Raw genomic sequence first — 26,532 nt, forward strand, 5'->3', positions numbered from 1 at the left:
CCTTGAAATAGGTAATATCAAAACCATATGCCTATAATTTATTTACCGATTTCTGTTGCCTGTCATTAAAATCTCACTGCCCCAGGAAATGTTTCAAGCTATTGTGGTTGTTTTTTATGCTGAATTTGCTACCCACTAAATATTGCCTAAATTTGGCCAAAGTATGCATTATGGCCAACATTTCCTTATCATAAATGTTGAAGCTCCTCTCAGGCCCCCAAGCTTCCTACTCTCATAAGCAATCGGGAGCTTGTCCTGCATAAGCATCGCTCCAACACTTTCGCCAGATGCATCATAATACAACTCAAAAGGTTTGTTAAAATCTGGTAATGCTAGCATTGGACAAGAAGTCATCAACTCCTTGAATTTATCAAAACACTCTTGTGCCTCAAGAGTCCATAAGAAAGCCCCCTTCTCATCAAGTCTATCAAGGGTGCTGCATGCCTGGAATATCTACTAACAAACCTCATGTCGAACCCACACAACCCCAAAAATCCTCTCAATGTGTCAAGTTCACTAGAGTAGGCCACTCAATAATAGCACGAATCTTTTCAAGATCCATGCTTACTCCTTGAGCACTGATAATGTGACCCAAATATAATAACTTTGATAATCCAAAATCACATTTGGACTCCTTTGCATACAAGGACTCCCTGCTCAAAATGCTTAACACATTGTCTAAGTGCAGCACATGCTCATCCCATGTCCTACTATACACTAGGATGTCATCAAAGAAGACTAACACAAATTTCCTCAACTAATGTTGAAAAACCCTGTTCATTGTGGATTAAAAAGTAGCTGGAGCATTAGTTAGCTCAAATGGCATAACTACAAACTCAAAATGGCCACAATGACATCTAAATGTCGTCTTCTCTATACCCTGCTCTCTAACTCAGATTTGATGATAGCCTGATCTCAAACCAATTTTGGAGAAGAAACATGCTCCATGTAGCTCATCTAATAACTCATCAATCTGTGGGGATAGGGTACCTATTTTTGATAGTCTTCTTGTTCAGGAGCCTTTAATCTATGCACATCTTAAGAATTCTATCCTTTTTCTTCACCAAAACCACAAAAGAAGCAAAAGGTGACTTACTTGGTCTAATGTGCCCCATAGCAAGCAGTTCCTTGATGGTTTTCTCGATCTCATCCTTCGATCTCTTTGGATGCATGTAGGGTGTGATCATGATGGGTTTAGCACCCTCCTCTGACTCAATAACATACTCAATACCTCTATCTAGAGGTCTACCTAGTGGTATTTCACTGAAAATCTTGTAGTACTTGATTCTCAATTCCTGTATATCCAGGTGATGCTTTGATATTTGCTGCCCCTATGATGGCATTAAAGGGCAAGAGGCTGCCCACTCAACCTAGTCATGTCTCAACAAGCTCTCCATGCATCTGCAAGACACCATCCTAAACCCACTGTCATGAATGGCCTTAAGTATATGGGTCTTCCCTTCTGATTGAAACCTGATCTCCATATCTCTCAAATTGAGAGTGAACTCCCCTATATCATGTAACTAAGTCATGCCAAGAACTAAATCTATATCACCCAATGTTAACAACATAAAAATCTACTTTGAAATCAAAGTTGTTGATCTTTGGGGGTAAAACTATAATCTTCCTATCACATTTGAGGATGTAGCCATCAGCTACCCTCATTCTTAGACCCTTAAATTGCTCTCTCTAAATCCCACACCTCTCAATCAATCTGGAATTAATAAAATTGTGAGTAGCACCTGTATCAAGAAAAGTAATAACTCACCGACCAACCAATACCCCTCTCATCCTAAACGATCCCTCTTGTATACTAGTGAGACGAGCCTCCTTATGTCTACCCTCGGTCTTCTCATCACCTATATCATCTATACCTTCCTTTTCTTCAATTGATTCCTCATTTTTAGATTGCTAGTCTGAATTTTCAGAATCAAAATCCTCATAATGTGCCTACATAACCTTGTTTGCTTTCCCCTTGAGCCTTAAGGGACAGTCATGGTTCGTGTCATAGGGCCCTTTGCAATAAAAACAAAGTTTTATCTTCCTTAAATCATTCAATGTCTCTCTATCCAAAGGAGCAAATGATTTATCTTTATTTTTAACCTTTGTTTCATTCTTGTTAGGTTTCTTGAAGAATGGTTTGTCTTTGCTAGATGATGCACCCTTTGACTAAAATTTATTTATTGGGGTTGTTTGTTTCATACTTCTACCCTTCTTAATCACTTCTTGCAAATTGAATGGATCAAAGGCTTTTACCCTACTCTTCAGTGGTTCAGATAATCCCTCAATGAACAAAAACAACCATCTCCTATCTAATATATCTGGCACCATAACGGATAGCATTTGAAAGTCACTAATGAAATACTCCAATCCGCTTGTCTATTTCAACTGTGCTAACTCCTTGAAGTAGACTTCTGGATCCTTCTTATCAAACCTCTCTACCAACCTGTCCACGAAGTCCTGATATGAAGTCACTTGGTTATGCTAAAGGGCAACCATGCCATGGTACCACCAATCATGTGCAGCTCCCTCTAAATGTAGCGTGGCATATTTTATTGCCTCCACTTCTATCATAGGTCTCAGTGCTAAGAAGGTATCAAGTTTGTGAATCCAAGCTTGCACTGTCATTCTGCTACTCCCATCAAATGTAGTCAAGGAAAGCTTCCTTGTAGCCCGCTTTAATTCATTATCCTCGCCACAAGGTCTCCTATTCTGTCTGATTGCACAGTAGTGTTCTCTTCTTTATTTCACAAACCTCTCAAAAGTCATTCTCTCTCGTACCTGCAGTGCCAATAATTCTCATTCATCATTAGCAGACATAAGGATATCTACAAATGTCCCATCCTCAGCATCCTCTACTGGCTCCTGTACTGGTTCCTCTCTAACAAAGGTAGGATGTGTGGGCCTATCTGCTATTTTGGAAAAAGTTCTATGAGCTCAGGTGATCCCACTACACCCCTGTGATCCCTTTGTTCCTAATTCCGTTTGTCTTGTGGGTTCATGCACTCAACCATGGTGGTGAGTGCCTGCAATACCTGAGCCATCCGCTCTTGTCCTATAACCATTGCTCTATAAAATTCCCTTGTTCCCTGATCCTCATTCCTATTGTCTCTTGGTAGGCTACGCTCTTGTCTGTCACCCATGGTGTCTGGGTGCCTGTCAAAATCTTGTTCCCTGTCAAACAAAGCTTGCTTGTGAGTGTAAAATCTATGAGAGCCAACCGCAGGTGGCTGTATGTGATTGCTAAACCCTCAAGATGGCAGAATTTAGCTCTGATACCAATGTAATATCCCTTGCCCAAACTGATTGATTTTAGCTCAAAAAATATTGTCAAACACTTGTATGTTGCCTTTCTCTTTTCTTATTTTTTTTGTGTTTTAGTTTGTTTGATATAGTTTGAATGATATTAAGAAATTTAGAATATTCGCAAATGATATTACAATGCTTCTTACAATGAACTAATATGCAAGTGCAGTTCTTTTTGGTATTTTTTTAATGCATATACATAGAAACTAGATATGGAATGCATACCTACAGATAATTGATATTTTGACAAACAATTCGCATACAACTATTATGTTGATCATATATACTATTAGATGAACATTTCGTCAAACAAATGGTATGCAACATATATCTCCTTTATTGAATTCATTCTCATGTACAATGTTGCTATGAGTTTGTCAAGACAAATGGGCTTACAATAATGACTACAACAATGCCAAAATCTGATTCTGAATTATCACTTACAACAACAAAATTATATGCCTAAAATTACAATGCTAACTACTAATAGTTGCAAGAGGAACCTAATAATAGTGATGCCCAAGGATGGAGGTGAAAGTTGCATCAAAATCGAGCATAAATATTGTAGCGCAGCACTGTTCACGCATACTATAGCAACCAACAATAAATATATTCTGCAATTTAAGCACAAATAGAACTCTAGAATGAAGCTCTCTTGAATGCCTAATTCAGCGGATATTCCACCATCTCAAATGGTTGCAACAGTGAAGAATTGACGCTCTTCAATGGCTAACTAAAATCAGAAACCTTTAGTTTTTTCTCCCAAGTTCATATCAAATGCAATTCACAATAATAGGATGCTTAACAATGAAGCTCTCACCTCTATTTATTCTTTTCCTTCACCCTTCTAGAAGGAAATAAAATATCATTTAATTGCACTCTCTAGAAGCTCCCTCCTTTCCAATACAATAATTAGTTGTATTTCTAGAAAATGCACTCTCTAGAAGCTTCCCTCTTTCCAATACAATAATTAGTTGTGCTTCTAGAAAATTAAATTAATTAAATATAAAGGCACCTTTTAATTTTAATTTATTTAATGACTTTATAAGAAATTAATTTAATCAATTTCTCCTTTTTTCTCCACTTAGCCTTCGAAGAATGTAAAGGCTAAGAACTCACTGAGATGGTAAAAAGATGGAGACATTACAGCTTCGGAACTTCATGGACTCCACGGAGGGTCTTCTTAGATGTTCTTACCTAGCCTATTGTTCATCTGTGGTGATGACAAGTTCCAAACCTACTAGCAAAGCTCACTATTGGTATTGTTAGGCCTCTTCTCTTCTTGGTTCGATAGGGATTGCGATGGACCACCTTCCCCCCTTTTAATTCTCCTTGAATGCCCCCACTCACCTCCTTCCCCTCAATAGGAGTTGAATGAGAATGTCAAGCACAACATCTACATATAGTACATTACCACAACATGAGGTAACCCCTCTGGGAGGTTTGCCCGAGGAGGACCTTGTATGCAAAGCACTTCATGGATATCCTGGACAAGGTTATTGTGTGCCCTTGGTACCTCACTCACTGTTGGACTTGCACTCTCCACATTTCTTTGGGATCTTTAGAGTGAGCTCTCATCAATTACGTTTATAGACTAACCGCCACATTAACAAGGATGACATGATTTGTTGCCTCTACCCCCAAGGGGAGGTGGAAATAGAGACTTGTTTCATTTTCCATTGCCCCATATACTATGAGACTAGGGGGAGGTTCTATTGCTTGTCAAGAGAGTGCAGGTCCTTTTCTTCATTTTTTAGATATACTAATCAGTGGTGTCTATATCTCTACCTCTAGGAGTCCATACGACTTTGTGATCATACTTTGGAGGCCCTATTACCATCGAGGTAGAGTTTGGACCAGCTCATCACCTCCATGCACGTGTCTTCTACCTAAGGGCATAAGCAGTCTTTTGGTCCTTCTTCGGTTCGCACTAGACCAGTAAGACCTTGCAAAGGCCACACTTGATAGCTTCACCCTCTCTCTAGCAGCTCTTCGAGGCGGTCCAAGACACATCCTCGCCCCAAACCATATCCTTCAGTTTCAGGCTACTTCTTGCCTATAAGGAGTATTTAGGCTTTTCCTGCTTTGTTCTTTGCTTTCTTGCTAGTTCTTTCCATGAACACTATTTGGTGTTCCTACAACTGGTTGTTGCTTTGTATTTTTCCAGTCCTTTAGGCCCTTGGTGGTCTCTTGTTTGACATTAATAAACTTATCTATTCCCTTCAATGATGCATGGATATGACAGGTTCGAGGTACGATTGTTGTATTGTAATCACTTGTCTCATGTTCCTTGGAGTGCTCATGATATCCACTTTCCATCATTAAGTCCAAGTGCAGACTATTCTGCTTCTTAGGTGGGTACTTTATTTGTTCCTGTCACCATTAATGTTGTATACAACTGATAGTTCAATTCTATCACAGTTATATCAATGATTGCTACATATAGCTAGCAGTTCAAAAGCAATATAGAATTCAATGAATGCTACACATATATGTATATTGGTTTATGATTTATCAATATAACGTACGCACGTTACCCTATGAGCCATCTTTGATATACAATCCGGTATGTGTTGCAAGTTAAAGGATAAATACTAGGTAGAAGTTTGTTGTCTTATGTGTTCTGATATGAATTAAGCAAATACTCTGTACAAGAGCCGTCTCTGATGTGTCAATAATGTTATATGCTCTTTAATTAGTGTCATCTCTAATCTGCAATTAGAATTCTTGCACTGAGATATCTTGTGGCAGCAACCAACTGTTCTCTTTATCAAGCAAATTCCACAAAGGAAGATATGCTTATAAAATCAATTCTTCACACCTTCTTCGGAAAACCAATCAACTTAGTATTACTATGTGCCAAAGAGGCACAATGGAAAGACACCTATCTTCATTACAAATAATTACAACTTATTAACGATGGATCAACTAATTAGTAGTAGTACGTAATTATCATATTCACCACCATCAATTTCTTTCTAAGATAGTTGTAACCCATCTATCGGCAACCAACTCTCTATTGTCAATACAATGACTCATAATTGTCCCTTCTACTCACTGATCAGATACACTAGCAATCACAAACTCTTTGTACTGTCATTTCTAATCACGATGACTGTTATTATTGCTTAGTTAATTGGTTCCATTAGTAATTGATGTCTACTATCTCATTGATGGTTACGGTTTTATCATAGCTTCCATATGAAACTCAATATGTGCAAATATAATCTCTGAACTTAATCATCATTCTCTTTAATATTATCATTTTTCATGATAATCGATAATGTCTCTCAAGTCAAGTACCTTTTTAAACACCGCACATGTTATCTTATTCATTGTCATATCTAGTCATTTTGCATTCCTTGTTGAATATGAATCCAACACTATGTGCCTATGTATTTACTTCATCTTTAATAGAGATTTTATCTTGTTAGATGAGTATGTTGACATGGCTTGCTTGATCTCTTAAATAAATTTATCTTTATTTTGGTTTTTCCAAACTTTGAATTGAGACAATCACGTACTCAGTTAGTGATTCAACAGTTGTCTTCCTTCAAGTACATTGTTTAGGTTGCGATTGGACATAAGCCAATAAAATAAGTTTCACTCTTTAATTGAAACTTATTGGATCTTTTGTCAATTTGTAGTTTCTGAGTTTGGGGACATTACAGCAGGCTTGTGGATTGTTATCAGATTCGGATTTAGTATGAGTGTGTCTCTCATGAAGGCTTTGATTTGTTTATTAATTTCTGCCAACCCTAGTTTGGCAATACTCCTATGGCCCATGCTCAATAAGGAATTATTCCAAATTTAAAGAACATGTCAATTTTAAATTTGAATCTCATATCCACCATGCATCTTCCTGCATCAGAAACCAAAGGTGATTTGGAACGTTTCATGAGTTAAAGTTTTATAGATTTTGTGCTTGTCCCCTCTTTCTATTTTCTATATCATGGCCTTATAAATCCTCAACAACACAATTTGTTTTGAAAACCCTCAAGTTTTACACACGTAAGCTGCCTCACATTTGGCAATTTATTTGCAAAACCCTCTTGCGACACACGTGAATTGCCTCACATTTGACAACCTGTTTACAAAACCCTCTTACAATACAGTTATTTGCCTCACATTTAATGATCTATTTACAGAACCCACTTACAGCATTCACATTATTACAAACTACCTCCTCCGGTAATTAGTTCACAACCATAGGAACCGCAGCTGCTCAAACCTCTATTTTTTTTTCTTGCAAGTTGTATATAAATATGCAACAAATATCTCACAGGATGAAGTTGTATATAAAGCTGTATGGAAAGTACCTTATTTCATATCTTAAATATGTTGTGAATCCAGGCTCAAAGAGTTTCATGTTTATAAAGTGCCCATGCAATAGAATTTCTTGGCATGGAGACAAAGGTCACTACAGGGATTATTCAAAGGAAAACAAAACATTGAATCTGATCCCATAGAAAATGATTAGATATTAAGTATGCTATCAACATGGTATAATTAACTTTAAACTTCTTCCTCAAAAAAAAGAAAATTTACAATGAAGTTCAAATACCTTCATTTCCTTCAATGTTGAAAGATAGCTAGCTGTATAGCTAGCAATTCCCTCCTCAACATCTTTTTGGGTGACTGCCACATAACTTTCCCGGTTAATGCAATTCTTTAAATGATTCGGTTCAACCATCAGCAGCTCAGCTTCTGAGATCAAATTCCATGAACTAGACTCATCTGCTATGTCATCATGAAGACATTAAAAACGTACAACCTATTTGACCCAGAAATTGGTTGATAGGAAGCCCGACTGAGCTTAATAGCATGCAAGCTAAAAGTTCTATCATAGCATTTGTCTTGCACATGTGAATTGCTCAAATCTGATGTTTATCCTTGAGCTACCTAGGTAAAACCATCAAAGCATATGAACATAATATTATTGTAAGCCTGAAACATACCTTCTTGTCTTTGAGGAAACTCTTTCGAGTTTGAAGGGGAAATACTCCTCAGCTTGTGTAGAAAGGTTGGAGACGTTATTATGCCATTCAGAAGATCACAGACCTGTAAATAAATGCAAATAACTATACTTGACTATCTTGACAGCACATGTCAACAACAAAATACATACCGTAGCAAATATATAAAACTCACAGCAGGTGGCTTCTTTGTAACAGATCAGTTAGACAAACATATCAATGTTGGCAAATTACACATGAGAAAGCCTATTAACAAGTTTTTCAATACAACTATGTATTCTCTGTCATTTTTTCAATTTCCACTATGACGTAACAAAGTAACCACATGACAAAACTCTTTGTCAGCCAATTGCCACAATGACAGTCAATGAAAGAAACAGCCCTCCTCAAGTTCACAAGTTCAACCCTGGTGGAAAATGGTCATGACAGAGAATTTACATTTTTCCTACTCACCAAGACCATGTGATGCTCCTCAAGAGTATATTTTTCTTATGAGCAAGAATTTTGTATATTGACATTACTGAAATAGGAGAAGAATGCCCATGGCTAAAAGCAGTTACTCATACACTGTACCACAATAGCCATTGATGCAACTTAGACTTCAATGGAAGAACATGCTTCAAATGATCATAGTTCTGTAAAAAGACACTTCCACTTCCAAAAACTTGAGATATAAACTTGATGAACGGAGATGCCAATTTGTATATATACCTATTGAAAATTTAATGAACCAATTAAGAAAGAGCACTTCAGATTCTGTATGCGAGTGGCAAACATAAAAGCCTAAAGAAAAATCTATTAGGACATTAAGTACTTGATTATTGCCTAACTCTACTTCCTTAGAGTATCTCTTCCAAATATGAAACTTAAAAGAACAGAAAACTGGTTCCCTGTGGTAGAATCAGAGATGGAACTACAGCTATAAACCGGCAGGCAGAAAGAGGATTTTTTCACAAATGAGATCACTGGTGTTTAAATTGCTATATCCATAGGAGGTTTAACACTAATAAAGCTGTAGGAGTGTTTTAAGGTCTTTCCTGCCATTGTTTATCTGAGGATATATGTCATGTCTGCATTTGAGTTGTGCTACAACTCCAAGTTTTACACTAGATAATACTTGCTGCATCATGCATGTTAAGGTGGCAATTAGATGTGCCTAGGTGATAAGCAAGCACTGCTGTCAAATAAGATAAGATAATTATATTAATGTCCAACCAAAAACCACAAGGGTTTACGGAATTAAGCATACAAACAAAAGAGCCGACCAAAGCAGGAGCACCAAACGGTGACTAAGAAGAAAAAAAACAAGATAGGAAACTAGAAAAACCAAGGTAAGGACGAAAGATCCTTCCTTAGTACAAAGATCAGTCACAAAAGGATATAACCGTGGACGATTCAGAGTCTTAGATCATCACCAAGAACCATTAGAGGAGTGTCGTTGCCTGTGAAGACTGGTATAGTGTTTGACTGATCTAGGAGTGATACTGGATGGCCTTTTCATGCCCCATGGTGGAGACAAGGGGGAGAAAAAGGAGGTGATGAGCTAGTCTGAGTTATGACCCTGAGGTGTGAGTGACTGCAGGGTATGCTCACAAAGCTGGGTGGCCTCTCGAAGATAAAGTGCAAGACACCACTATTCAACATAGCTGAAGAACGCTAAAAGAGAAAAACAATCTCTAAATAAGTAGTAAAATCTACCTCTAATTTCATAGTAGATAGGACAACAAAATATGAAGTGGGTCTCAGTCTCAACCTTTGCCAAAGTACATAGTCGACAAATCCGGTTTTCTCTATCCATATGGTGATTGGTCTGAACCCAAAGATGGTGGGAGCCAACTCTGAAGGAGCCCAAAGAGAATCGAAGGGCATCACACCAGCACCAATAAAGATAAGTAGGACACACAATAATACTATTTTGAATCTCAAGAAAATGCTCAACATAAAAGCCCATCTTAGAACGTAATCCATCAGGACAATTATGCCAAGTACTGATAATGTACTGTCTATAGATATCCTGTCTAACATACTCATTCAACTCTTGATGTGAGGGGAGGAGGTGAGCAAGAACATACAACGAGAACTGGTGAGGAGGAAGATGATCAATCTCAATCTCGATAAACCCCAACAGAGAGGTGGCTTGGGCATACCAACAATGAGATCTAGTGCTAGTGTCGGATCTCATAATCTCAAGAGAAGAACAATATGCCAGATGAGAGTATTTGTGTCGATCAATATCCAAATCCATAAAGCCTCAAAAAAAATTGTGAAGAAAACTAGCATGTTAATGGTCAAGCAAATGAATAATCGGTGTCATTGGCATAGATACAGTAATTAGGGAATTAAAGCATATATTCTCCATTGACGTAGCATACCAAAAATCAAAACCCCCTGATCCAAGAGTTTTGGTTGATGCGACTTTGAAAGAGATTGCAAGTCTATTTGTGGAGTGAACAACATGTGCCAGTACTCTCGTCATCCTTGATTGGGGATAGCAGGTCAAATACATATTGCCATAAGAATTTGTGAAATATGCCAAACAAGTATTTGAGGAATTTGTTGATGTTTGTTTAACACAATATCTGACAGCGAATTGAGGAATGCTTTTGGGTTTTTTGTAATTTCTATTATTTTTAGTGCTTTTGTTGGTTTTAGATTTTTTTGTATTCTTTTAATAAAATTGCAATGCAGATGCTAAACAAATAAACTTAAATAAAATGAAACCCTCGCAGCCACATAATCTCAACCACAACTAAGCTGGAAATTGAAAGCAATACGATTTCTTTATTTTTCTCAAATCAAATAGACAATATGGGATTGTATTGTACTAGATAGTATGTACCAATGTTCCATAACTCACGGTGAGTCATGCGAGTTTAGGAGGGTTGTAGGCGGGTTTTCATGACCCTTCACCATGACTCAGCAGGTCATGGGCCATGTAATGTCCCCTTCGAGATTTAGGTTTATAGCTAGACTTGGAGAGAGATATTACCAATGACAGATTTAACTGTAATAGCCCTGCTGGCTCACACAAGCAATATGGAAGAATGTGTCTTTATTTGTGTTTTGGTTTTTGAATATTTTGCAATTTCTTTTGTTTTTTTGCAATATATGATTTTTGGGTTTCTCAATAGTATAGCATGTACTGAAAAGTATATTGAAATGACAAACAATTCACTTTCAATGAAAAACAACTTCGAACTAAACTTTGCAATGATGAAATTGCAATTTATTGCTTCCTTAACAAGATATTACAATCATATTGAAATGCACACGTGATGACTACTGTAGATGTCTAATTTGCAGCAAAGGAACAATGGAACATCATGCACAATAGTCACCACGCCCAACTCCCAACAAAGAATCAATCACAGCTAGAAAATATGGTCACTGCCTTGTCACCAATCACTAGAAACTTTTCCCTGCAGCTGCCAGATGATTACCACGACAATAGAACAAACCTGCACCGATAATAGTGTCCAAAATCAGAAGATAAAATCACCCTCAATGGCATCAAACAATAGGACATCAATTGGGTTTTTAGGCACTCCAAACTCAATGCTAAACACCTCACAGAAATGCCGCTAGCTAATGCATATACCAGACAATTATTAACATCAAAATTCAGATCCAATTGACCACCCTAAAAGAAATCAATAACAGTGTTAACCAGTCCCAAATAATGCTCCAAATTGCCACCCAGCTTGGATGTCTATAACATAAATTAGACACCAAATTTGCAGCATAAAAATTACCTTCTAAAACACAGTAACCACAAACTAGAAGGCCAATCAAATTCCTAGACAACAATAGAAAATTGATGTTGAAATCAAGAGGAATCGGTCCTCAAGATTTCTCAAACTTGAAACCCTCAAGAAATGTCGCAAGTAATTAAAAGCAATAGACAAGAATGAATTCCCTTATCACAAAGCATTGCTTTTATAATAAATAAAGATGGCTTCTTTAAGACATCTTTCACTTAAAAGCCCCTTTTCTTTAATACTTAGGCACATAAGTGAATAATTCAATTTATTAATTTCCTTTGGCTCCAAAAACAACCTTTTCAACCATATTATGATATTCTGACACACAAGGTCATTATTTCTTGTGCCCAAGATTTAAAACTTTTCAACTCGATTCCAGTGAATTATGACATTAAGGTAACCAATATACAATACCAACAAAAATAGTATCCTCGGCATATTTAGTTGAACAATAATTATAATTCACCCATCTTGCGAAAATGACTGAAGAAGCATCAAAATAATATATACAATACTTTCAAAAGTGAAATGATGAGCACTCCTCAGTATGTAATGGCAGTAAAAAGCTCCAATCTCTATCAGAGGCTCATCAATATCAAACCAAAAATCAAGAGATGTCTCCAATCTCTAACTTCGAACAAATGGTTGGGCAAGATCCTGGGTAACCCTCTTCGTAAATCCAACCACATCTCTGTGGGGAAGCATTCTAGCCAAGGTCTCTACAATCTTTCCCCAGATGAGAGTACCCTCAGAAGCTCTGTGTGGTCCCTCCCGCAATTCTGAACTCTCAAGAAAATACTCCATAGATGACTCTATGCAATAGAAATTATATGAGGAAGCATCAACTTGCTCCTTTGCAATCCATAATTGATCCCTCTGAAATTGTAGCACTGCCAACTATCCAATGCTACTAACTGTATAAGATGAAGTAATAGATTTGTGTCCGGCAAAAGGAAACAAATCCCCATGAGAGCTTGTCTCCTAATCAGATGATACCCTGTCCAAGTCCTATGAAGAAGAGGGAGTACTGTCAGAAACTCACACACCCCTCTGAAGAATCCACTACTACCATACTAACTACTGGGGGACCTGGTACAATAGGAATCTCTATGTAGTTCTCCATTGATGCACTCATCTCCTCTATAACCACTACACTCATATCCAAGATGGATGTGACTCCATCCTCATTACATTCATTATCCCTATCAGTGGGCATCAACTCACCACCAACCACCACTATATGTAGCTAAATTGAATCTGGAGATAATGTCAATTGTATACACTCCAACTCCAACTCCATGGTAACATCATTCAAACGTGGTTGTGGCTCCTAGAAAGCAAATTGAGTACACTGCAAAGAGTCCACAGTCACCTCAAGATCATTGGTGAGCTCAACCACCTCCTCCTCTTTCCCTAACATCTCATAATAAGTGCTCCCCCACTCAAGAAGGTAATCCCTATCAACTACCCACTATAAATAATTATGCTTCAAGATCCTAACAACCCCTCAAAGTGAGCAGATCTCTATTAGGGAAAGGCAACTACCACCATGCTTATCTAACATAAGAGCACCCCAACCAGAATAGCTATCTTTTATCAAATAGCATCACAATACTCAAGAGCTAAAATGATGTCACTATCACTCACCTTCAGCTGTTTGGCGACAAGATGTCTCTACGAACCTTGGCTCTTATGCAAGCTTTCTGACTCACTAACTGCATTGTGATAAGGGACTGTATTTGCACTGCTTACCGCCATATCACTAACATCATATGTGCTATCATTATCACACGCATCAACAACCAAGGTACTGCTATTAGGTACCTCTACCAATATCTCCTTTAATGAAGTAGAAGACATTGCTGTGTCAAACTCCTCACATGTCTTTGTTTCCCACTCATCAGTAAGTCCCTACAAATCACAATCTTGGGACCTGTCATTATCCAATAACTCTTGCCAGACATAACCGAGCATCTGATATGAAATATTGGACTCACTACAGCATGTAACATCCTCATACAAATCATCAAAGGTGTCCATAACACAAGTATCCATATCACCTAACTAAGACCCCTCATCTATTGCTTGCTATAGCATACATGACTCAATGTCATCATGTAGATCAACATCACCTGAGCATATAAATCTACATCACCTAACTCCTCCATAACACTCAAACAATGAGTGTCATAATTGGGTAGCTCCATGCCCTCATCAGAGAAGCTTGTTGCCTCCTACACTTACTCAACACTATGACAACTACCATAAAAATCAACACTGTCAAGGCTCATATACTCCATGCATTCTTCAAAAATAACACTGCCATCAAGAGATTCTAAACTAACAGTGTCAACAATTGCATCATCTACACTTGCACTGTCTACAACATCATCAACATGCTCACATAAGGGACTAGTGTATTGGCAATTAGGCCCTGGATCGCCCATATCCCCACTACTACCAACTGATGTAAGACTGTAATCAAAGGTAGTTAGCATGTCCTCAACATTCTCCAAAGCACTAACTCTAGTTTCCTCAAACTGCTGAAACTCAGTGTCGTTGTCCACTGATGAAACAAACACATTCACATGTCCCTGTGTGGAAACTCCATCATCATAACTATAGATAGAACTAGTGCCTAGCCCACCAAGCACAATATCATCTTCATCATGATCGCTACCTGCTGAAAACTCATGGTCAAGACTTCTGCATGCCTCACTTGTGAAAAAATTAAGCCTATCTTCTACACCTTTGAAGAACTATTAAAAATGTGAACCATATACCTAGTTACCCTACTAATTGTTACCAGATCCGATAGTCTTGCATCCAACCTTTTATGATGTTGTTTAAACCTTTCCATTATTTCTACCAAGGTATTTGTTTGCTTCATGAGATTTTTCTTGCTATTCAATTGGTTCCCATATTTACTGGTTTCCTTTATTTGTCTATAGATGAAATGAGTACAAGAGTGTTGGTTACTCAAATTAAAATGACAGAACCAAAATAATGAATATTTTCCTAGATGGAAAGAAACCACACTAATACCACTATAATAGCCCTACCCCTGCTGACTCACACAAGCAATGCTGAGGAATGTATCCTTTTTTGTGTTTTGATTGTTGAATATTTTGAAATTTTTTTTGTTTTTTTACAATATATGATTCTTGGGTCTCAATAATATGGCATGTGCTGAAAAAAATATTAAATGACAAAAAATTCATTTTCAATGAAAAAAACTTCCAACTAAACTTCTCAATAATGAAATTCCAATTTCTCTAATAAGAAATTACAATCATATTGAAATGCACCTGTGATGACTGTTGTAGATGTCTAATTTGTAGCAAAATAACCATGAAACATCATGCACACCAATCACCATGCCCAACTCCCACTAAAGAACCAATCACAGCTAGAAAATATGGTTGTTGCCTTGTCACCAATTGCTAGAAACCTCTCCATATGGCTGCCATATGTTTGCCACCAGAAAGGGAACAAACTTGTGCCAATGATGATGTCCAAAATCAGAAGATAAAATCGCTGTCATCACCTGTTAAGAATAAAGGATCTCTGATAGACAAACAATTACAAAATGTTTGTAGATAAATTCTGATTCAAATATGCAGAATGAAAGTACTTATCTTTCACTGTGATTGCAGCAAGATCTTTGATAGTCTTCCTTCTTCAGCAACGATCACTGTATTGGATCACTGTAATAGAAATGATGTAAATAACAATAATATTCAATAATGTTGATCTTATATTGCAGGTAGTCGAATGCCTATTATTGATGCTTCCATTGCAGTCAAATGAGCACATATATATATGAGGAGATAGACATGACTTCGAAGAGTCATGTCTCTACGTGGCCCAAAGGCCATGTAGGGACATGCCTCTTCGAAGGCATGTTTAGTTAACATGAAATTATTTCAACGTTTGTTTAAGTATTGTTGTCCGATAACAACACAAGAGCACAATAACAATATTCATAATCAAGGAGCGGGTTAGAAAACTGACACAGGCCATGAAACTTGACGCGGGTAATATGGAACCCGACGAAGACAATAGTATCTGTCACAGGTAATATGGAACCCGAAAAAGCAATAATATCTGTCACAAGTAATACGAAACCTGCCCAATTAACTTGGTCAATCATTATGCATATTTACTGTCAATTATTCCATATGTATAACAAAGATATATGCATACGTATATGTATGCATAAATCAGTATGAATACATGTACATATACATATGCCTCTGTGATGCATATCAGAGAGTGGCATAGTTATATCTCTGTAATGTATGGCAAATATCAATGACAAAATACAAATGCTTATATCTCTTAAATGTATTTGCAAATAATAACATCATAGAAGATTCAAGTATTGCTTCTCCTGACGCTAAACATCAACACTCTCTCTTTAGCTAGGGAGAAGAAAAAACATTAGTCAGAGTCATCTTATAAGCAATACTGCATGAACAGTAAATGATCTCTACTTGCACTTAAGCAATGTCTAGAGAAGGCCAAGAATAATCTCTACTTGCACTTAAGCAATGTCTAGAGAAGCCCAAAAATAATCTCTACTTGCACTTACGCAATGTCTAGAGAAGCCTAAAAATAATCAACTATTTACAAGATCATCACCTTGCAAATAATTTTCTATAACTGGATATGTCCATGAAAGATCATCACCTTTCATTACATATAAAATAATATTAAGTAATCAGTGGAAAAAAATGAACAACTCTTTTATTTCAAAAAATTTCCATTACAAATAATCATACCAAGTCTTTCCCTGAAGTATTTCAGTTTCACTTTGGCAAGAGGTTTGGTAAGGATATCAACCGTTTGATCATTTGTACATATATATTTCAATTGAATGACTCCTCGATTAACCATATCTCTGATGTAATGAAATGGAATTTCAATGTGTTTAGAGCAATTGTGAAACATAGGGTTAGGGGAAAGCTTGATACAACTTTGATTATTACAATAAATCACGGTGGGCTTCAAAGGTCTTTTGAAGAGATCTGAGAACAACTTTCAGAGCCATACTTCTTCTCTGGCACCCAAGGAAGATGCAATGTACTCGGCTTCGGTAGAACTTAAGACTACAGAAGTTTGTTTTCAACTAGTCCAAGAAATCATACCAGATCCAAGACTGAAACAATATCCTAAAGTGCTCTTGCGCTCAATAGAACTTCCAGCCCAATCAGAATCTAAGTATCCAGTTAGCTCAAGATTGATTTTGTCATATTTGATTCTCATTTCAATAGTACCCTTTAGATACCTCATTATGTATCTTCTTAGGTGCACACATAAATTGACTCAAGGTATGAGTTGCATAACATATGTCAGGACGGGTATTAACCAGATACATCAGGGATCCAATAATTTGTCTATAATAAGTAGGATCCACATCTTCAAATTCATTCATATCACCTTTTAGTTTGTGTAGGTTTATCTCCATAGGTGTAGCGGCCAGTTTACATTCCATCATTCCAAACTTGGCTAATATATCAACTATATATTTTCCCTGATTAAGTATAATACAATTGTCCAGTTGCCAGGTTTCTAACCCTAAGAAATAGTGAAGTAACCCTAGATCCTTCATTTCAAATTCAGCAGAGAGATCTTGTTTACATTTTTCTATAAGATGTTCATCCCCTATAATTAGCAAATCATCAACATATAATACAAAGATAACCATATCATCACCTTCGGTTTTGAAGTATAGATTTCGATCGGCTTCATTTCTGGCATATCCCAATTTCAATAGATGATTATTTATTCTTTCATACCAGGCTCTAGGAGCCTGTTTAAGACTGTAAAGTGCTTTCTTCAATTTACAAACATGAGTCTTGCAATCAAAAATACTAAACCCTTCTAGTTGTTCAATATAAACTTCTTCAATCGTTCCATTGAGAAACGTTGTTTTGACATCCATTTGATGTACTTTCCATCCTTTAGATGCAGCAATAGCTAGGATTGTTCTAACTTAAGTATGCCTGGCATCAGGCACAAAAGTCTCATCATAATCAATGCCTTCCTTTTGAGAGAAACCTCAGGCTACAAATCTTGTCTTGTATTTTTCAATACTGCGATCTGCAACATGTTTAATCTTGAACAACCATTTGGAAGAAACAACAAATTTGTTTTTGGGTCTTGGTACAATGTCTCATACATCATTTTTCAATATAGAGTTATATTCCTCAATCATAGCTTCCTTCCAAGATTGATGTGAAAGTGCTTCTTTAATATTGGTAGGTTTAGATTTTATGAGTTCAGATAGCAAAGCAACATTACAGGATTGATTCCTAGTTCTTTTGCTTTCCTGAATTACATCATCTGATTCAACTTGATTTTCAGCTAACATATTCTTTGCCCAAAGGGGTCTCTTCTTATTGGTATGGTTGACATTTTCTAATTCTGTATGATTTGACATAGAAGAGATGTCAAAATTATCCTCCCTTTCAATTTCTGTAGCTTGATCTTCTTTTGAAATGGATTCATCACTATTACTAAAAATTTTGAAGGCAGTGTCTTCTTCAAATATGACATCTCTGCTAATCTCAATTGTTCTTTGTCCAAGAATGTAGATCCTGTACCCTTTTGAAGTTTCACTATAACCAATGAATATTCCCCTTTTTCCGAAAGGCTCTAATTTGGTTCTCTTTTCTTTTGGTATGTGAATATAGACCGGATATCCAAATATTCTTAGGTGACTTAAATATGGTTTAACACCGGTAAATGCTTCTTCTGGAGTGGTGTTTTCCAATATAGAGTGTGTGAAATGATTTTGAATTTAGACAGCAGTATTGGATGCTTCAGCCCAAAAGGAGTAATGAAAATTTTGATCATGTAACATGGCCCTGGCTGACTCAACAATAGATCTATTTTTTCTTTCAACTATTCCATTCTGTTGAGGATTATAAGGTATAGAACACTCCATCTTAATCCCAACAAAAATACAAAAGTTTTTAAAAATATCAGATGTGAACTCACCCCCATTGTCTGACCTAAGGGTTTTGATCTTTTGTCCTGATTGATTTTCAACTAGGGCTTTAAATTCTTTAAACTTAGATAAGACCTCAGATGACTCCTTTTGTTTTAGAAAATAAATCCATGTTCTCCTAGAGTAGTCATCAATGAAAATTACATAGAATTGACATCCATTAAGGGAGGGAACTGACATAGGACCACAAAGATTTGTATGAATCAATTCAAGTATGTTTTTAGATTTATGAACACTATTGGAAAAGGAGTGTTCAATATTTTTAGCTAAGGCACGCCCTTTATAGATACTTGAATGATCTGATTTTAGATTTGGAAGCCTTTTTACAATTTTAATTATAGATGATAAGGCTCGAAAGTTAAGGTGACCTAGTCTTCTATGCTAGATTTCAATGGAATTTGTCTTATCATTACTAAGAGTTAAGTTCAACTTTGGATTTTGATAATTACAAATCTTATAAAGACTTCCATCCTTAACCCCAATGGATATGGCTTTCTTAATAGATGAGTTCTTAGTCCAAGATAGAACTCTATCTCCTTGAAATGCAATTTTGTACCCTTGATCAGCAAGTCCAGAGATGGAGACAAGAATTCTTTTAATCCCTGGCACATATAGGACATTCTTGAGTTGAAGAGTGATATCAGAATTCAATTAAATAGAACAAGTATCAATTCCTTTAATTGGGTGAGAGGAATTGTCTCCAATAGTTACTTCTTCTGATTCATAATTTGAGAGGGTTTCAAACTTATCCTTAAATCCGGAGATATAACGAGAAGCTCCACTATCTATGATCCAGGTGTTGTGATTAGTGCTTAACTCACTTGAGAGAGCTACTATAAATGCATAATTTTCTTTATCTATTTTCTCATTATTTTCTTCTTTAACTTTTGCTAAAGCTGCTTGAATTTTCTATTTTCCAGGGCATACATAGTAGGAATGACCAAGCTTATCACATTTAAAGCATCTTACTTTGGACCAGTCACGATGTTTGTGAGATTTGTGATTTTTGTTGTTGTCCTTCTTGTTATGCTTGAACTTTCTTTTCTTATTTGATTTAGAATACAATGCTTGGATATCACCATCTTGATTTGAAATTAAACCTCTGGAGGCTAATTTGGACTCCTCTTGAGTGCATTCATTCTTTAGTTGATCAAATTTTGGAAGTTCAGGACGAGAGTTTAAACCTCTTATGAAAGTTTCTCATGATAGGGGAAGACCTCTAAGGGCAATCATACTTAATTCCTTATCATCCATTTGACTTTGCAGAGTAGCAAGTTGATCCTTTAATTCAGTGATTCTAAGGAAGTAAGAGGTAATGGATTCTCCATTTTTCATTTTTATGTAAAGTAGATCTTGTTCCAGAGTTAGCAATCTACTTGTATTATTAATTTCAAATGTATTTTGAATAGTGGAGAACATATCAAATGCAATTTTAAGATTGGCTATAGAAGGAAGTATATGATCTTTTACTGAATCTATGATTATTTTCATTGCCTTATTATTATGCCTTTTCCATGTTGCTTTTTCAGATTCATTTTCAGGCATAGATAAATTTGTTTCAATATGATTTTCTAATTCCATCTCTCTTAGAATTATTAATAGCCTGGTTTTCCAAGATAAAAAGTTAGATGCTCCATCTAGTCTATCTTCAATTCTTACGTGGTTCGCCATCCTAATGCTTAACAAAAACTTTTCTTTCCTTTTAATTTAGACTCGGAATTTAATATTTTGTAATGGTTTTCTTATCAGTGCAGCTCTGATACCATGTTAAGAATAAAGGATCTCTGATAGACAAACAATTACAAAATGTTTGTAGATAAATTCTGATTCAAATATGCAAAATGAAAGTACTTATCTTTCACTGTGATTGCAGCAAGGTCTTTTATAGTTTTCCTTCTTCAGGAACGATCACTGTATTGGATCATTGTAATACAAATGATGTAAATAACAATAATATTCAATAATGTTGATCTTATACTACAGGTACTCAAATGCCTATTATTGATGCTTTCACTGCAATCAAATGAGAACATATATAAATATAAGAGGAGACAGACATGACTTCGAAGAGTCATGTCTCTACGTGGCCCTAAGGCCATGTAGGGACATGCCTCTTCGGAGGCATGTTTAGTTAACATGAAATTGTTTCAATGTTTGTTTAAGTATTGTTGCTCGATAACAACACGAGCACAATAACAATATTCATAATCAAGGCATGGGTTAGAAACCCGACACAAGCCATGAAACTTGACACGGGTAATATGGAACCCGACAAAGCAATAATATCTGTCACAAGTAATATGAAACCCGACCAATTAAATTGGTCAATCATTATGCATATTTACTGTCAAGTATTTCATATGTATAACAGAGGTATATGTATACGTATATGTATGCATAAATCAGTATGAATACATGTACGTATACATATGCCTCTGTGATGCATATCAGACAGTGGCATTTTATATCTCTGTAATGTATGGCAAATATCATTGACAGAATACAAATGCTTATATCTCTGAAATGTATTTGCAAATAATAACATCATAGAAGATTCAAGTATTGCTTCTCCTGACGCTAAACATCAACATTGCCCGCAATGACGTTAAACAACAGGACATTGATTGGGATTTTAGGCTCTCCAATTTCAATGCTAAATGCCTAACATAAGCATCACCAGCTAATGAATATACCAAACAATTATTAATGCCAGAATTCAGATCCAATTGGCCACCACAAAAAGAAAAAGATAACGGTGATAATCAGTCCAAAATGCTGCTCCAAATTGCTGCCCAGCTTGGATGTCTATAACAGAAATTAGACACCAAATTTGCAGCACATAAATTACTTTTAAAACACAATAACCACAGACTAGAAGGCCAATCAATTTGCAATACAACAATAGCAAATTGATGCCCAAATCAAGAGGAATCAGTCCTCAAGATTTCTCAAACTTCAAACCCTCAATAAACTTCACTAGAAAATTAAAAGCAATAGTCAAGAATGAATTCCCTTCTCACAAAGCATTGCTTTAGTAATAAATAAAGATGGCTTCTTCAAGACACCTTACACTTAAAAGCCCCTTTGCTTTGTACTTAGGCACATAACTGAATAATTCAATTTATTAATTCCCTTTAGCTCAAAAAACCACCTTTTCAACCATATAATGATATTCTGACATACAAGGTTATTGTTTCTAGTGCCCAAGATTTAAAACTTTTCAACCCAGTTCCAAAGAGCTATGACACTAAGGTGGCTAATATACAATACTAGTAAAATTAGCAACCTCAAAATATCTAGTTGAATAAAAATTATAATTCACAACCAAGATACATAACCAAAATCGTGGTTACACATTATCAAATTCAAAAAGAAAAAATGCATCGTAAAAGGTATAGCATATGAAATAAGACTTGCGATAATGATTTCATGACCTGAAATGCAACTCAGAATCTGTTGACATGATCTTATAACACAACTCCATGCGGAATCACTATCACAAGTGTGGCGAATACTGTAGTTGAGGTATGGTAATATGATCCCAAACTACTGCTGGAAGGAACTATGGAGAAAGAGAAGAGCTTCAGCTCAAAGAAAATGAATTATTGTTTTTAGTCCTTAGCCGTGAGGAGAGTAAAATAAGGCCTCCCATGGCTTCTTCAGTTATAAGAAAGGAAGCTCAATCAAGGCCAAACACTGGTTATAAGAACTTCTCATAATTTTCAAAATTTAAATGAGTGGTGCCGATATGAAGGTGGCAAACTCTCGTCAATAGGAAGTCATAATTAAAACATAAAGAGTATACTTCTTCATGATTTATGTCAAATATACATATATATATATATATATATATATATATATATATATATATATATATATATATATATATATATATATATATGTATATGTATATATATATATATATATGTATATATATATGTATACATATACATATATATATATATGTATATACATATACATATATATATATATGTATATACATATACATATATATATATATGTATATACATATACATATATATATATATGTATATACATATACATATATATATATATGTATATGTATATATATATATATATCTATATTTATATTGTCATCACGCTATTGAATTCTACCTGATAGTTGTACGTACACATATACATATGTATATGCATGTGTAACTTTGGGAGCACATATATAATTCTTTTTATCATTATATTGCTCGTTCACACACACATATACATATATATACATGTAGGTGCAACTTATAGATGTTAGCAAAAATCATGGTGTCGTTATAAATATATATATAAATAAAAGAAAGGTAATAAATTCTCTCAAGATATTAAATGTTTAATATTTCCCTTTTTTTTAAGAACTGACCAAGTAACTCATGACTGTCCAAGGTATACTCTGTTGCCTAGCCGTTAAATCATTTACCAAAGTAGTTAGAACCCATACATGATGGTCTGACAAAGGACTAAATTGGTTCCCCATTCCTTAAATCCCGTTTGGCAATGCTTCCCCCCTTCGTTTGCTCCTACAACATAAAATGCATATTTCCATAATAATAACATGTTCCTCCATTTAAACTGAAATATCAAGAAATCACAATAACTGATTGCTGTCACAACAGCTAACCACCACTAACATTTATCTTAAAATATAAGCATTCATTTTTGGTTAAAATAACAATAATCAACTAAAAAGTCATTTTCACATGAATCAATTCAGTTAATCATAACTTCCATTTCATAAGATCATGATATTCTATAGTTTTGAACTAACCATTACAATGGTTATAAGATTATTTTAAAAGATCACAAATTGGGGATGTAACATTATATAATTTTAATTGTTTTTAAAATTATCTAGTAAATTCCATAAATTATCAAAATAGTTAAAATTGCTAGATAGATATGACAACTTTATAAGCATGATGACATATTTATGAAGTATAACACATAAGAAATATGTGAAATCACAATAGCAAAGATGTGTTTTATTCGCACTGTTACAATCAAAAGACAAGACATCGTAACTTCAAAAGAGCTCTAAGTCATCAAAAGCACTGGGCTTAGATGGTGCAATATCATCATCAATATCACTACCCAATTCCTCATCAAAAAAGTTGGGCTCATCTATGTTTGGTAATGCTATGTATTCTAAAGCTCGCTTTTGTGAAGATGACTCATTTCCTGATTTGTTCATGGGCAAATTTAAATTGCTATGAACATAGATAAGATCTCCCAACTTTCCAGAAACCAATTTGTTCCTCTTTTTGGAATGGATGTGGTCAAAGCAACTCTCATTTCTCTGACAAGCTGATGAACTTGCTCCTTGACTCAATATTCGAATGGGAAATCATTGAAGTTCAAGATTTTCTGCCCCATAGCTCATCCACCATATATAACTAGGTATCTCATCTTGTGTCATATCATATTTGGCTGCTCCTATACCAAACATCCCATCCGCACTCCTATATTTCCAACATCGTTCTCTAATTAGAGATGCAATTGATGGATTTGGTTCAAACCTAATAATGGCTTCATAAAGCCTTGCCATAATCTCAACATCTGTAGAACGGTTATTAATGTGCAATATACAAAACAATATAACATGGGTTCAACAACACCATCCAAACATTCATTACCAAAATACCAATTGGTAAGGAATTATTATATATTGATACCAAAAACATGTGTACATCATCCATAATTCAAAGTTCTTATATAATGGTCGGTTGGTTGGGAAAACCAATGGACGCATCCCCTCGCTACCTAACTACCGACTACAACAAAACTTACATAATGTTTAGCACAACATTACTTTATTGATACTACATTTATCCCCAAAAAAAAAGAAGTCACCCGGAAGATGACTACCCAACAAACTAGAAAAAAATCAAACTTCAAGAAGAGGGTTGGGAAGACATTCCTGTACTCAGGGTTCCACAGAGTCGTTATAGATCTCGTTCAGCCACTTTCTTTTTGGCCTGAAATCCCTGTAAAACCCATAAAGCATTCATCTTCTTTGCTTCTACTGCTGTGATTTTGTTTTCCAAGGCAGCCTTTTTCTACTTTCAACTATTTTGCCAAAGCAACCTTTTCAATCTCCCACTCAGCCAACTGTTGTGCCAAGTTCTTTCCTTGCTGGAGCTCTAAGCATGTCCTTCAAAATGCAATTTCCATGTCTACAAGTGTCTGTATGAGAGGTGGTTGTTCCTGAGCTAGAGGTATAGTGTATTGTTATATCCATTCGATAGCTATTTCCTCATGTTCATACCTGCTCTGCTAAAGCAACTCCTAGTCTGTATGACAAACTTGTTGCATAAATGCGACCAATGATTTAGAAGCCCTAACTATGGTCCAATGACCTAGTCTATCAATGTGAAATAGTTTAGGCTCCAAATAGCAAGTTGTTGCATGTAAAAGAGTGTGCATCATTCTCCATCAAGAATCAACAATCTCCCATATCTATATGTACTATACTTCCACATTATTTAGTGCTTTTTGAATAGCTTCCTTGCAATGATCCATGCTTTCATAAAGCATTTCAAGGCAAGGAGTGTTACTGTTAATAATTGGTAGCTTTATCTGGATAAACTGTATTGCAAATATATATATATAAAGTATATGAGATATTTTGTCATGATATAAATTACATTCTAATGAATATACATTTCCCGTAAAGAGACATGTCTATCCATACATTATCCTATATTAAAAAGAAGGCTGCCATTTGGAAAGTACATACTAAATACAATGGTAGTGCTATTACATTTGCAACAAATCTGAGAAAACTCAACATGGTATCAGAGTTTAGTTGAGCTGCAAAATGTAAGAAATAAAGATGTATGTGGATTGAACAGGTTATACATCAATTGGTATAATCAATTGACTATGTAAATTTTATATAGCCAACTATGTCATTGTGATCTAGAGACTCTCAACTCCTAGGAAAGAAAGTCATCTAACTCAACAAATCAAAGGATGATTGTTACAGTTACGATCTGGAGAAATTATCTTCAGACGGGATTGGAATTGTGGCGAAAAAGATGAAGATCAATCAATGGAGGAAAGAGGCGGAGTGGAAGAGATTGTATGGAGCCCAAAGGGAATCCAAATATCTTGTCACTGCCAGAGATGGAATATCAATATTGCTCTTATATGATTGGAGTGTGCAGATTAAGATCTTTGGAAATCATGGCTGGCTACGAAATATGTCAACTTGGCGTATTAGCATTGGATGAGGTTGTGTGGACTCTATGTCCCGCGTATATGTAAAGATGGGTTGGGTTTTCTTTCTGCTCGATCTAATGAGCATTAAGTAAATTTCACATGGGTTTCAAATTTGCATATCAGGCTTGACAAAACTCAACTCAGATCAGGTGCTTGCTAAACAATTGTGTTGTCGTGTAATGTGATAAAGACGACTAGTATCGGCACAAGTCTATATTAACACCACAATGTA

The 26,532-nt window shown here is 35.7% G+C and overlaps 1 protein-coding gene across 1 annotated transcript in view; it reads right to left on the minus strand.

The window, feature by feature from the left end:
• LOC149566065 (uncharacterized) overlaps positions 1 to 26,532 on the minus strand; it is a 159,074-nt gene that overhangs the window by 68,885 nt on the left and 63,657 nt on the right. The window contains exons 4-5 of the mRNA XM_089819499.1: positions 8,265 to 8,367; positions 7,871 to 8,043 (exon numbers count right to left, since the gene is read on the minus strand). Of these exons, the coding sequence (XP_089675625.1) occupies positions 7,871 to 8,043; positions 8,265 to 8,367 (276 nt within the window). The remainder of the gene's footprint in view (positions 1 to 7,870; positions 8,044 to 8,264; positions 8,368 to 26,532) is intronic.

The sequence above is a fragment of the Cupressus sempervirens genome, chromosome 3, assembly GCF_028749045.1.
Source record: "Cupressus sempervirens isolate cs-2001-9-10 chromosome 3, ASM2874904v1, whole genome shotgun sequence".
Classification (NCBI taxonomy): Eukaryota; Viridiplantae; Streptophyta; class Pinopsida; order Cupressales; family Cupressaceae; genus Cupressus; species Cupressus sempervirens.